Consider the following 15,897-nt stretch of genomic DNA (forward strand, 5'->3'; position numbering starts at 1 on the left):
AATAAAATTATTTCTGTATAAACTTTTAATTTTAATGTAATGTCTATATAACACAAATTGTTTCATTTTTTTAGTGCCAAATGACCAAATTTTATTGATTGCTTTTTTAGTTACCAAAATGTACAAGCAATTATACTTAGACATTCTTATTTATCGGGTTTTATTTTATTTAGAACTAGCTGTACCCGCGACTTCATCCGCGTGGAATTTAACTTCATGTATCTAAAAATAATCTTTTTTCTAAATTAAAAGTAGCCTAAGTTACTCCTTATTACATCAGCTATCTGTCAATAAAAGTTCCGTCAAAATCGGTCCAGCCATTTCAGAGAATAGCCGGAACAAACAGAGACAAAAATTGTAAAAAATGATATTTTGGTATTATGTACGTTTGTTACCATGGTAACAAACGGTTTTTCAATATTACAACAAGTTTATTGCTACCATGCTATAACTTATACGCTAGGCTGCTGGAATAGAATTAAGGTTTATTCAAATAAACTTGATATAAGCCTTCTTGAATAATCTTATATGTTTTATTATTCTAGCAATTTTCTATGTGTATACCCCACGCGTATACACATAGAAAACATTAATCACCAGAAGAACGATAAGAATCTTGCGCTTTGCGCTTTTAAATAAATGTTAATGCCACCGTCTACTTTGTTCCTTTACTTCAGCCAGTGCTATATGTATCGTACTGTAATATGAGAAAAATAATGTTATTTGATATTGTCTAAAACCCTAACGATATGTCTAATATGATTTTATAATTATTTTACTTATTAGTCATAATAACCTAATGACAAATAAAATTAAAAGAATTATAAAATCATATTAGATATTTTAGTCACTTATGTGAGTTAAACTTGTGTAACTAAAGTACAAAAAGAACTAAACGCAATTTTAATTTTTATTTCCTTACTCAACTCAACATTATGGCAACTGTTTAGGGCACTGTCGACAACATACATTATTGACATTACAAGACGACAAAAATTTGTCGTGTTTGACATTGACATTGACGTTTGATTGTAATTTTTGACGTTAAACAGACGGATCATGACGGGTGTGGATGGTTATTGTTTGCTGTGTTAGCTGTATTGTTATGTGAATTCGTAATCCGAATTTAATACGTAACATTCAATAGTATCTGTTCTGTTATATCATACATAATTGTATTACACATAGATTGATACTATATATTTAAATAAAATACAATGGGTGATACAAGAAAGAAGAAAAAGTTTTACTTCCGAAAACGTCGAAATAAATATTTTTTAGAACCCGGCTTCAGAGGCTTCTTTTGCACATGCAATTTTAGAGAGAAAGACTGCGTGAAAGAAGTGTATAATTTACTCAACGAGTATGCAGGTAAATTATATCCAGATTTAACAGCAGAAGAGGCGTTGCCGCCCGTGGCTACCGCGTCCGATGATCGTTCCGATAGTGAATCTGATGATGAGACTGATATTGGAGATCTGCTTAAGCGTGAACTGGACTACATGAAGAAAGACTCGCAAAAGTCTCTAAGACATAAGCGCTTTCAGGTAGTTGAAACTGGAGCTTCAAATTGTATCTTCATAAAGACTAATTTGCCTAGTCCAGAAGAGCTCACTACCGCCATAATGAAAGATTTGTATACTACAAAGTTGCAGAAAACACGTCATGTATTGCGTTTACTTCCTATTATGGCAACTTGTAAAGCGAACTTGCCAGACATAATGGAATGTGCAGGGAAGTTATTTGATAATTTTTTTCTGAAGGAGCCATCAACATTTGCAGTTGTTTTTAATAAGCGCTTTAATAGCAGTGTCTCTCGTGATCTAATTATTAAGGAGCTAGCTGAGATGGTGGTTATGAAGAATGGAGATAACAAAGCGGATTTGAAAAATCCAAAACTCTGTATAATAGTTGAAATTATAAAGGGAATTTGCTTACTTAGCGTTGTGGACAATTATTACACATATAAAAAATATAATATAAATGAGTTAAGTAAGGACGAGTCTAATTCAGAGTTAGAAGGGACAGAAGCTAAGAAGTTTAAAGGAAATGTCTCTGCAGAAGAGGAGCAAAATGTGACTTAGTGAAATTCTCTTGCATACTAAGCTTTACTGTAACCTATGATTAATCTGGGTTGCAGAGTAACTTGGGGCCCGATACCAATTCTATACCAAAATTATCTATGTATAATCTTTTCAATCTAATAAAACTGACTGTTTAATTTATGGTTTTACTGTATTTACCTATTACCATTTGGTAAATGTCATATAGCTACATATAATTAGTAGGTTTCAATTACTTTCAATGTTAATTAAGCAGTAAATATTTGTATTTGCATTAGTACTTATATATCTGAGCATAATAATCATTGGCATATATATGCAATTCAATTAACTTGATTATATAAGTTGCTTGCATAAGAATAAACTATTGTGCAGTAGTAGGTATTGCTTCATAAACGTTACATAATAGCAGCCAGCCTTTACTAGTACGAGCATAAATTTATCTCGAGTGTGCATTCAGTCTATGTTTATTTATTTAATATTGCGTAATTTGTAATGGTCTTTTAAAGGCCTCTGCAGACGAGATACGACTCGTCTATGTATTGTGCATTATACATGTACATACATGACCGACTTCTGTACGCGGCTGAGACTAATTTGTATTTTTTTTCAGCCAATGATATAATTAATCTTTATTTTTTGTTTCACAGTAGTTGGTATATTGTAGTAATTTTTTTATGAAAAAAACTATTAATTAACTATTGAAATAACTGCCTAATGGGGTCTCGATATAAACCTCGCACCCTTAGAAGGAGTGATAGGTTGTAATGATGATTATAATTTAAAAAATTCGAAATGAAGTACATTAACTCATATATTTTGATAGAAGGGCCTCGTCTGCGCAGGCCTTAAATCGTATTGGAATTTATCGATTACGTCGGTCCCCCCCCCCAAACTAAAATAGGTAGGTAGTTTGGATAAGTTCCTCAAAATATATTGTTTGCGATACGATTTGTCGTAGGTAGGTAGGTACCTAATATTTACAAAAATAAAAAATGTTCTAAAACTTTTTCGTACTTTGGAAGTTTTGTTATTTTTCTGTTACAATTAGATATAATAAACTGATGAATCAACTGTTATATATAATTTCTATTCGATACAGCTGTAATTTCCACGTTTAATTAGATATACAATTATGGTTTGAGATGATTGATTTAAATAAAAGATAATGTATAATAATAATACAAGATAATATATAATACATTAGCAAATTTCTAATAATATTATATATATATGTATATAGGTATATTATATACTGATAATGTAATAAAAAACTGATATTTACAACTGCTAAGTTCAGACCGACAACAGACCTTATTATGCTCACCTTAACCTCTATGCCTTGGCATTGGCAGCGTACACCATAGCGCAGGTGGGAACATCATTCTACAGACATCCACAAGAAAAATTATATAAATGTATATTAGAACAGTATAGACGCTTCTTCTAAGATATCGCAAAATCTGTTGTCCTTTCTTGAAGCGTTTGATTGTTGAACCAACAAATTAAAAGTTTCTGAAGTTAGCCGAGGCTGAAATTAAGCACGCTGTATTTATCCTTAATAATAAATCTAATACTGCGGTTTGTAGGCTTGGTAAAAAATACTTATTACAAAAAAAAATTTCAATGATAATATTACCTTCAAAAGTAACAAAAATTCGTTTATAGCACTATAATGATTTGGTTTGATAAACCATTATAATGCTTTTCTTTTTATGTTTATAGACAAAATTAAATTTAAAAAGAATATTTATAAAAAGTTCAGTTAACTGTTATAAGTATATGAGAAATTCCGAAGTTCTTTTGCCCAAACCTAGGAACTTAATACGCATATAAGAAAACAAAACGTCATAATAGTTCTCTAAACACTGTCGGCATATCTTAGAGCAACGGAATAGAAGGCATTGTTATTAGTTTAACACATAAACTAAATTTTCCAGGGGTGCCTATTGCGGCGGTTAATTATTCACAAAATTATTAATTTCTAAATGTCTTTAACGAGTATGGTGTATATACCTATCAGCACTATTAACTTCTTATTACAACTAGCTTTTCGTCCAACTTTACAAGCGTAATAGGACCTGTAGACTGCCCTATAATCAGGGGTGGTAATATCGGAGCGTACTAGAAAACTTCCTAGATCGCCGCGCGTGTAATGGGTGCCGATTTCTCTTTGTGTCCACTACCACTGCTCCGATAGTACCTACCCCTGATATTAGGGTCGTGGTAGGCAATTTAAAGATATCCAACTCTACTTAATACAATATTTGTATCAGATATTTTGATATTACTTACCTACATTATTAATTTTGCCTCTAAGAAGATATAATGTAAAATAAATTCTGGACTGAATTTCGTACCAACAAAGAGTAGGTATATACATCTGTTGACTTGCTAAGTAAGGCATCGAATATTTTTTGTAAATATTTTGTCCTTATAATATTATCCATACAAAATTGATATAGTACAAGTAAATTTATGTTATCTAATTTAAATGTCACCTAAAATAGACCTGAATAATATTACTTACTGTTGGTACAAAATTCGCGTCTTCCTCTTTATCCTGAAATATATTTTGACATCTTGAAATATCTGAATAATGAGGTCGATAAACACCACTAAACAGATACCCAGTAAATTTCAACAAAATTTGAGTCGAATAATATTATTTCTCAAATAGTAGGGTATCAAGGGTCATCCTATTCTCCCATCGGGGGTAAAATTTTGAGAAAATACAATCTAACATTTAATGACTACTATTCTCTATTTAAAAATTATATTCCAGTTAAGGCCGTGACAATATGTAAAGAAAAGATTATATTGATTGATTCCATTATCATTTATTTATATTACATTATGTTATCTGTGATATTACTAGCTACTCATCCCGGCTTTGCACGGGTGTACATGTATTATATATACCTATAAACCTTCTTCTTGAATCACTCTATATATTAAAAAAAACCCCTTCAAAATCAGTTACGTAGATTTAAAGATTTAAGCATAGATACATAGGGCCAGACAGCGACAGCCACTTTATTTTATACTATGTAATGATCAGGATGATAACTGCTCATTATATAATTATTAGCTGGTATTTTGCTGCATCATATCAATAAAGTCCGAAATAAATGCCTTGTATAAAACCAAAATACGTGAATTGTCTGATATCTTGTTTCCTAGCTGTCAAAATATCTTTGGAGTTTCGAAGTAAACAACGCATCGCATTAAAACATAAGAAAGTACCTATTTATAAATAGCTTTTACAATTAGGAACTTTTTCAATATTGTGGTTTATCTTGTTATTAATATTAGACAAGTTATGTACCTACATATAATTGATATGTGTTCTGGTATGGTATATTATATATATTCTGGTATTGGTAGATATAGTATATTCTTATGTAGAAAAATCTTTCTCAATTTAATACCCTGTGATATGATCTGTATATTAAAAAAAACAGGTTCTGTAAGTTTATGTTTGCAAAATTCTGATATTATAACTTTTATACTATATACAAACATTTTAGTATGAAATGGAAAAGAATTGTAGGTACATATTTAACATATGGGTGCTAAAAATCTATTCTTATTTATGGATTATACTTATTTGAAAAAGAATAGAAACGAAGGATTGCTTTTATTTTTGTAGCTAGGCAATAAAAATTATATTGGTAACAGAAATTTAATTAGTTATTGTATTAGCGTATATGATTTTGTAAACAACTAATGAATCAATAAATAAAGTCCTATGTGACTTTTCTAATATGGTATAAATGAAGTTAAGTGGACGCTAGATGTAAATTATGACTGTAGAATGTAATTGAATTTGTAATAATATTGTAACGAATTACCCATCTACTATTGTAAACTTATTATTACAACACAGATTTTATTTTTAAGTAGGTATGTATAAGGCAGACAAAGGAAATATTGCAATCAGTTCCCCAGTGAGGGCAGAATTTCAATGTGTACAATAACTGCGTTTCCATCTAACCTAATGACGAAAGTAAATCTCACGTTCATCATAGGGATTTCTGTATCGAATTGAGGAACGATTTTCAGCCCTCATTTAGGTAAACGAACATGGATTTACTAACTACTTGCTTTACACACAGTTGTGCTTGTGGTATAATTTTGCTTTTGCCTTGCTTTATTTGTTGATTTCACTAAAATGCTAAATAATGATTAGATATTTTATATTATAAAAGTGAAGTGGTATGAATCAACTCAGTTACTGACAAGTTAAGAAAGGAATGGCGTAGTTAATCTGAGCTATGACAGTCGTATAGTACATAATCTACAATATATTAATTTATTCATTCATACATTCAACAGAACTGTTAAGAAATTAATTATGTATCTAATATAGATACTACCTTACAGTGTAAACAAGACTAATTCGATTCATGCAGCAGTGGACACCAGCTAATGACATCCCTTGACGATCGTTAGGCGGCTTCACGTCTTATTTTTTCCCTCGAGTGGCTTGGCTCAGCGAATTCCCCAATTTTCAACGGTTTCGTTTTTAGGAAGTGAATGAAAAAGTCTGCGTTCTAACACAAAATTAGTTCATTTTTAATACTAGGTAACTAGGTTCACCATTCAAATACTCAAAAATTCGTTCTCAGTTTTATGAGCAGTTTATATGTTTGTAACATACAAACGTATATGTTTATAACATTTTTTCTTTATTCCACTATAACTAATTAAATTATTGACAAAAAGTTTCATCGATAAGGCAGACAGATACCTGATTAGCATATAGATAGGAGTAAAATGCTATAATTTTATAAGCGTTTAGTTTTTCGGCTGATTTCCTAGTACCAGCAGTAATAATATCGGTGTATGATATTTTCGTCAGTTCTGCATATTTTTGAATTACATTTTTGTGGAAAGCTGCTTCCTGATTTCGAGGAAAATTTTATAATAAATAAATATACATTTCACTGATATTGGCATTCTTTATATATAATTCTCCGAAGTCTCTTTCGCGGATAACGTAATATTAACGAACTTGTACAGTTTATATACAGAGTGTAATTCGTTAATAAGGCGAGTTATACGAAATTAATCATATTACAAACCTCTTGATTGAAATATATCAACGTATAAATTTCTCTTTTATGACAAGAAAAAGATGGTTGTTACCAGGTTGCATGCCAACAGAGACATTAAGCATGTAAAAAATATTTCTTTCCCCGATATTTTCAGTCATAATTCAATTCCCTTTGTCGAATTTTTCAATGTGACTTCATATTTAAATATTTAGTGTGGATGTAAAAATTAAAAAGCAAATTTTAAAGTCTTGTTACGAATAATGTAGTATCTACATTAGTATACTTATATGAGACATTATAAATTACCTAAGTATGTATTAACTTTAGAAAAAAAACCAATCCTAGTAAGATAATAGTATAGCTGGCATCTAGAAAACTAGCTGTGCCCGCGACTTCGTTCGCGTGTTGTAGTAACCTTGACCAAATAAAGAAAAAATATTTAATAATCTAATCCAAAAAAGGCATAGAAAAAAATTACATCGTCCTAGCTTCAAAAATAATGAATTTCCATACCAACTTTAATTCATTATTTTATTTTACCCCCTTAAGGATAATATTTTTATAAACTTTGAATGTCATAAGTATTTATTTATATTTAATCAACAGCCTAAAAATAAGTTTCAAGCTTATAGCTTTAAAAATGACGATATTTCCATACATACTTTCATCTCCTCTTTCAACCCCTTACAATCTCCTTTTGCATTAAATAGTGGTTTATGTCCTTTCTCTGGGTCTAGACTATCTGTGTATCAAATTTCATTTATATCGTTTTAGTAGTTTTGGTTTAATATTAGCACAGATAATATAATATTACATAATATTAGTAAGGAGTATAAAACAGCGCTAATATATATATCCGAATTGCGAAGAGAATTAAACATCATTTAGAATTTCTGCCTTTCATATAAGCTATATGATCTTAGATAAAATAGTAAACATATATTCTAAATTAACACCACTATGAACTTTGGTTTAGAGAAACCTAATATCGCAGGAATGTGTCTACTTAGTCAGTGGCTCCTACACCATTATAATTCAAGGAACTTAGAACGTGTACGTCATGTATATATCTACTATTAGCGTTACATGTTTCTGTTATCTTTGTAATGTGAGCACATTCATGGAACTTGGTATTTTCCAACACCTCTCTTCGATTTATTTATTATTTAAATTAGGTGTATTTAATAGGTTTTAACATAATTGGTTGACAGTCTACCTGATCTTGTACTTTACATACAAGTACCACCAACATCACATCGTCATTATCTCGGTAACGCTCATGCGTTGGCATTCTGGAGGACTAAGGATTATATATCGTTTTGTTTTGTATGAATCATTTTTAAATGGTTTTGAGTATAAAACTATTTAAAATATATAATTAGGATTAAATAATTTATTATTGATATATTAATATTATTAGCAAAATAAGAATAGAGTTACTTTTAATGACGCTAAAATTGTGATTGCTTATCTCTGAATCGATCTATTTGTTATAAAAGCGATACCGTACGGTGAAATTTATTAGAACTTATATAAGAATAGCGCTTCAAATTACTAGTTATCATAGAAATTATAATTAATCCAATTAAGATAAAATTTGGGCTTTAAACTTGGAAACTTATAATTTATTCAGGCTTTTGACGAAACGTGAGAGTTACGACGTATGGATTCTGATTAAATTGTTTCTTTTTGAAATGAAAACATGAGTAATTAGCATATGCTGGTGGTCATTATGTTTTCTCTAATTTAATTTAAGTATGAATCTGTAGTTCTGTAACCGTGTACATTCTCATTTGAGTAGATAATATATTTTCTATTCATATTTTCTCGACAGAAGTTTTGTGTTATCTGAAGTGTGTGTAATAGACCTACAAGAATATATTATAGAATCTTTGATTTGATTTGAGATAGTAATAGTAAATGTTTTAGTTTCTATGAGCCCCCTATGTAATTATATGAATAGCGTCAAGGACTTTACGTCGTCATATGACACTCGTGGTTTCCCTCATACTTTGCCGTTCCAGACGACTAAGATATTATACCTTCATACCATTTAGTTTTTCACTGACATATCCCACCATCTAACCATAGCATATTTCTAAAGCAAGTTGCTGGAATAGTTAATACACACGAACCTATGCAGACGACTTTGTATAAAGTCAAGTTCTGCCAAAAATATATTCAGGAAAACAAGTAGGTATGTAAATCTGCCATTTCTGGCTCATAATTCACATAACCCCTATAAAATGGAGGACGGACTTACTGCAAAATAAGTAATAAACATAGAAATGCTTATTCAAATAAATTTAATAGAAACACTTTTGGACTTTTTCACAATTCCACCGCTTCATTCACAATGCAAATTCAGCTGAAGAGAATGAACAAGAAACTTAACTGTTGCTCTTGTATATCTAGATATATATAAAATAGCTTGTTTATAGTATAGTAACATTATTAAAAACCTAACCGTGTGGTCCACGAAACAGGAACAGGTCCAAGAATGACCAATTTTCTCCCACCAACTTCGAGATGGTGAAGATAGTTGAGTTGGCGGAGCAGCACCCTTATAAATTAAGAAGTTTTGGATCGCTAGGAAATAATTGACGAAAAAGCCTCTGTCTCGCGGACTAATATTGAGATTAATTTCTATTACTGTCCCAGAACCAAAATAAAAAAACATCCTTTACCGCTATATCTACAGGAGTAGCATAAAAGTTGTGAGTTTTTATGTTACTCCTGTATATGTGTGTTGGTCTTGTGTAAAATAATAGAACGTACATTTGTAAATCCAGGCAACCCACAGATTTGTGACTAAGTAAGTCGGTACGGTTTATCTCAGCTACATTCAGTATTTGAATAAAACATTTTATTAAACATTTTTTATTCAGTTTCCGTCAAGTCGAATGGTATAAATTAACCTACGACTGTGGCCTTAAATTAAGTAAGCAATTGTAATAAGACAATACTATAATTGTATAGTTATCTACTATCGATTAATCTATTTTTGTGCTGAAGCTACAATGCTTGCCTTAATATTCTTTGGTCCAGATGTCGCAGTACAATGATGATACTATTATAATTTACGTTTACTAGATATTGATAAAGGTTGCCACTTTCGATAAGATGAAGAGTTATTGAATATAAATAGGCAAAACTAGAAACATATAAGATAGGCAAATACTAGAAACGGAAATGAAGTTAATATTTTGTTCATGCTCATATCTCATGAAGATGATAGAAAAAATCTCATTCCAAATGTGTTAATAACACTTTTAACACATTTTTAGTAATTCTCGCTGTTATTAATTAAGGTTAAACAAACAAAGACGTGTAGATACTTGGTAGGTATATTAAATTTCAGGGTCCGTCATAAATTAAACCGTGTATTCAGTGACAATAAAATGCAATACGAGCCAAATAGAGTTCCTATATGTGAGGCTTACATACATCGCGACAGCGTGCCAATTACTAGAGGGCAATTTGTCGCGTCATTCCGGCCTACGCAACATGTCGTGGTGTGAAGCACAATACACACGACACTATCCCTGTTAGTTATTCAACTAGGCTTAAAATTTTATAGGTAAAATAACATCACATGTTAAGGGAGAGGGAAGCAGCTGACAATAGATATGTGTTAGGAGGTCGGAGGCCCAAATTCCGTTCCATTCCGTGATGTCACATCAATCAGGTGTATTACAATAAGAAATAAGAATTTGAATCGTAATTACAAACTATAACTATCACCATCAATATCAGAAATGTGATAAGCTATGGTAGGACAAAGATGTGGTAGGGGTAAGAAACATGAAATTCGTGTTAAATAAAATAATTATGGATGGAAACATAAATAATTTATGGACGGCCTTTTAATGTTTAAAAATACTTACCCCGTTTGTATTCTTTTGTCTCAGCTGAACATAATAAGCAATATTTTTCTTTTCTATACGGGTTAATTAAATCCGTAGATTCTAAACAGATACATTTTGTAAGTTAATTAATGGAGCACACGGAATATCCATTTATTATTAGATTTAAATGAGCACATTGATTCTCATAAAACATCCTGTAACTCTTCATATAAACCGGATTATATAACAATATGTTTTTGTTATGCCAAAATGTATGTCACAAACATAGGATTAATGTCTCTATGGAATGCAAAAAAATCTTTGAAACATTTGGTTTTGACAGAAAGATGTAAATAATATCACTTTTATGTGTCATGTTTTGTATGGTTATTTTTAAATTAAAATCTTTAACTGGATAACAACATTTTTCCAGTTTTTCTATATTTATTAATGCGTATAGTTGAATTCAAGATTTCTTACGCTTGTGTTACGTTTTCATATAGCTGATATTAGATATCAGATAGTTCTCATATATACATACCTTAATACAGAGGAGCGTAGACCATGTCTTTAAGAAAGTACTTATTATAAACGTAAACGAATGGACAACCAAAAAAGAGATGGATGGGCTGTGTAAAAGATTATATATTATGAAAGGATATTTAGTGAGCTAAATAGCTATATAGAGTTCAGTGGCAGAAAATTACATACTCCGCCAATACCCTAATAATGAGACAATAATGAGACAAAGGCAAAGCAATGAGTATGAGACAACACTCTTCGTGTTCTACAATTGTTAGGATTATCAATATACCCTATTATTAAGTTATTCCTCTGGAAACCGTGGTTATGGCTTGGAAAATTCGCCACTATGCTCAAAATAATTAGTGCTTGTCCAGTGTCGCCTAACCGCAGATGGGATTGTCATAATGATCAAGATAAATAAAGAGATTTACGTACTTAAATATGTAGTTTATTGTTCGTAAATATGGCACTGTCGCTATCACCATTTAAAACTGTTATATTTTATATTTCCAGTACATTTGTTATTTCCTTTCCGAGTTCCGAATATTGTGAAACATACACAAATGACGTCACTGATCGCTTTATAGGCGCCATCTATCATGCAGGACGGGAGTATGTATATAGAACATAAAACGTGACAGACTCGTAGGCACCACCCCGTGTAGTATACATTGTCGGTCCATCTAATGTAAGCTATGGTCATAATTGATATTTAAGGACATTATGTTTCTAAAAAGAGAGAGAGGGGATTGTTAGTTACAACTTACAACTAGAGGCTGTCACATAGCTAGCAATATACCACGTAAAGTCGATCTGTGCATAGTCCCTCTCATTCATAGTTCTGTGCTGGAGACTATCGTAGTCAATTCAGGATCGGTTACCTGCGCAGCTACATCCTCATACTAGTAATCTTTCATTTTCGCCTCGGCATTGTATGTCTTTAGCGCAAACGAATGCACTGGTCCATTATCAGATAATAAAAAATATATGTCCCTAAACTATTTAGTACGAGTACGTTAACATAAAGTACTAATAATAATTTGTTATTTTTTTTATTAATATGAATGTTTAATGAATAAGTAATTTAAACAATATATGGCTTATTCTTGAAATTGTGGATACTTACAGTTATGTTATTTTTAATTTATAATTATTAATTAATTATTATTTTTTATAATGAACACTCTTATACTATAGGTACCTATATAAATTTATAATCCTGATTGATTTTTAGTCTTTATTTAATTTTGATATTCTCAATTTTTTTTGTTTAATTAGTTTGTCGGTAGAGTACCGTTAGGAACTTAAATGCAATCGTTGTTAATTTTTTATTGTAATAATTTACTACCTATAAAAATAAAAAATCATTTAGCTGACTAAATATGGCAGATAGATAAAAACCTTATGAAAATCCGTTTAATAGTTTTTGAGATAACCAAGAACGTATAAATAGATGTAGCCTAGCACTTTGTTTTATAATATGTATGTAATGTAACTTACTGATATGTACAACATACAATTTTTACTATTACATTATGTAACAGAAATACTTCAAAGTTGTGTTTCTAAGTCTAAGTACAGTATAGCAATACGGTATGAAAATCTAAATAGAAACTGACAAAGCGGGATCATTGTTCATACACTATTCGTATGTCGAGTCCCGTTCTCTGCATTTCTAACGCTATTGAGATCACGAACTCAGTACAAATTGTAAGGATTTTGTATACTTACTGCTTAAGATATATCATCCGGATTGTAATAGTGGGTCGTCGGCTTTGTAAGGCGAGGCAGCTTCTAAAAGGACTGCTTTATCTCTCTTATAAACTAACGTAAAATATGCAAGGTTGCAGGTAACTCTATTCTGTGTAAACAACGTCAAGTTTTCACGGTACCATTTTCCTGAAATATTTTAAAAAGTCCGCTTGCAAACTGCACTGCACACACACAAAATAAAAACTGGCCAAGAACGAAATGATGATATGACTGGATATATTAGATTATTTAGGATAATTTTTTTTATTTCTTTACCAATTTTTTTTTTTAATTAGACTTTTCTACTTAATTCAGTTATTAGTTTAGGTAATTGCATTTTATATATAAAGTAATTTAGTAAGGAATATTCTAATTAGGGGATAACTAAAGATATTTTGAATTTTTAACATTTCATTTAAGTGATTAATAGCCTAGCAGCTGACCACACCTCTTTACTTCCTATGGTCACGGGTTCGACTCTTCTCACGGTACTAACATTTGTAGTCATGAGTATGATTGTTTGTATCGGTCTACATGTTTACGTATTAAGCATTTATTTAAAAAATATATCTATGTATTTATCATATCGTTGATTAGTACCCACAACACGAGCTCTGCTTAACTTAAGACTAGATGGTGCTGTGTGAATAGTCTGAGATATTATTATTATTATAAAACCTATTGAAAGCAAGGCAAACATAAATTCAATGTAGAGTGTTTAAATTTAATAATATCAGATATTATCAATATAGAGAGTCGATCAATCAACTTACGGGTATTGCTTTAGTTGAAAAGTTATACTTTTGCAAATAGACTGATTAATCTTTTGAGATTTAGATTTTAATCATTCTAATAATATAAATATTATAAACAATGAAGTGTGTTTGACTGTCTGTTTATTGTCTTGTGACTTGCCGACTAAACGGCCCACTAAACGAAACTTAATAAAAACATGAAGTTTGATTATGTATGATATCAAGACATTTCTTTGCTTTTTCTGTAGATAAAAGCAGCAGAAGTCGTAATATAATACCTAGTAGCTTTTATATTGCCTTAAGAATACCATATTATAAAATTAAATAAATAGTCGGGCTTTTAATGTCAAATTTTAATCTGTAAAGAACAATAAAATTGAAGACATTTATGTTATGTAATTAATGTACATATATTAAATATCAAAGTGAAGCTTGGTGGAGCGAGCGAGGCGGTTAATACTGGACTGGTTGACGACGAGAGGTCCAATCCCTCATCAATATCCGTTTCGCCTGAGGTTTATTTTGACGTTGCCTTTGTCCAAATGCCTTAAAATTACATACAAGTCGATTGCAGAAGATTTATCTAAGATAAGAATTTATGTGTACACTTTAGAGTGTATAAATTAAATAGTTTAAATTATTTGCAATTAGAGATATTAAAATGAAAACTGATTTGGCAGTACATGTTTATTTACTTATTTAGCAGCATATTATCATCAGCCTCCGATTTACTTAAAACCTGAGTTGTCGAAGTTTACTCTGTTAGGTTAATCGTTATTCCCTTGTTCTTATTATTATTTATTGTTTTATAATTTAGCAATTTCATCAAAAAAGTATATATATATAGTAGAACTTCAAATGGAACATGATTTGTAGTTCTAGTATTAATTTTTCAGAACTTAAGCTATTAAGGTAAGTGAGACTATTCTATGAAACTTTTTCGAGACTGTAATTAAGATTAAATGTGACTGTTATAAAGTTGAAGGGGTGGACTATAACGTTGTTACAATTTAGTTTACTATATTTAAAGCTAATTATTGCACTAACTATTTGAAGTGTACGTCGAAGTGTAAACGTCTTCATTTCGAGATTACTACCAATATATTGCAGAGCATAATTGGGGGTTACATCAAATATATTAGATAAGTGCCTAAACGGTATTCTAAAACAGTAGATACGCATTTGTAGGATTGAGTACAAGTTTAGTCCATCGTGCGTAAGACAAAGAGCTTGCGAGAAAGTTGAAGATGCGTTTTAGGGCCCATAAACAAGACTGTTACATGTCCTTAACGATGTAAGACTCATTTTGTGGCAGAGTTAAATTGGCTGCCATTCACAACGACAAGTAACATTTGTATAGGCGCCTAAACATGTAATTATACTTTAACGTTGGGATGGGAATTTGTTATTTCATATAATTTACATTTACTGTTGTTTTAGAATTGCCGTAGGTAAATATAATATAAATTTCCCTGAAAAATATTACTACTTAATTTACCATTAATCTATATGAATTATTAATAATTGCATATAGCTCGGAGGTTTATACTTTTTAAACACTAAATGTTATTCAAAACAGCAGGAAGTACATCAGTACTTCCTGCTGTTTTGTGCTTTTTTTATTTATGCTTATAATTTGTATTTAAATAATAAAACTATTCAAAAAGAAGTGATTTAGTGAATTTTGAACATTAATTATGCATTTACTGTCTCCGCTGGCTTTACATAAACTAGAATTCAGATTTGTTTTGTATAACTTTCGATTAAAATTATTATTTCAAACTATACAAGAGATAATCAAGTTTATTCTCTGTTAGTGTATGTAAATTAACTAATCAAGAGTTAATCTAACAAGTTTCAGATGGTGTAATGCGCATTGGTCGGTGAAATAATT

General features: G+C 30.6%; 1 protein-coding gene across 1 annotated transcript; it reads left to right on the forward strand.

The window, feature by feature from the left end:
* Nucleotides 1–1,040: 1,040 nt before the first annotated feature.
* LOC131853060 (THUMP domain-containing protein 1 homolog) lies at nt 1,041–2,211 on the forward strand. The gene has a single exon (XM_059203859.1). It carries the CDS (start codon nt 1,218–1,220, stop codon nt 2,082–2,084), a length of 867 nt encoding a protein of 288 aa, XP_059059842.1. The 5' UTR covers nt 1,041–1,217; the 3' UTR covers nt 2,085–2,211.
* The last annotated feature ends 13,686 nt before the right edge of the window (nt 2,212–15,897 follow it).

Source organism: Achroia grisella, unplaced genomic scaffold (assembly GCF_030625045.1).
Source record: "Achroia grisella isolate CSIRO2021 unplaced genomic scaffold, CSIRO_AGI_Agris_v1 utg1179, whole genome shotgun sequence".
Lineage (NCBI taxonomy): Eukaryota > Metazoa > Arthropoda > Insecta > Lepidoptera > Pyralidae > Achroia > Achroia grisella.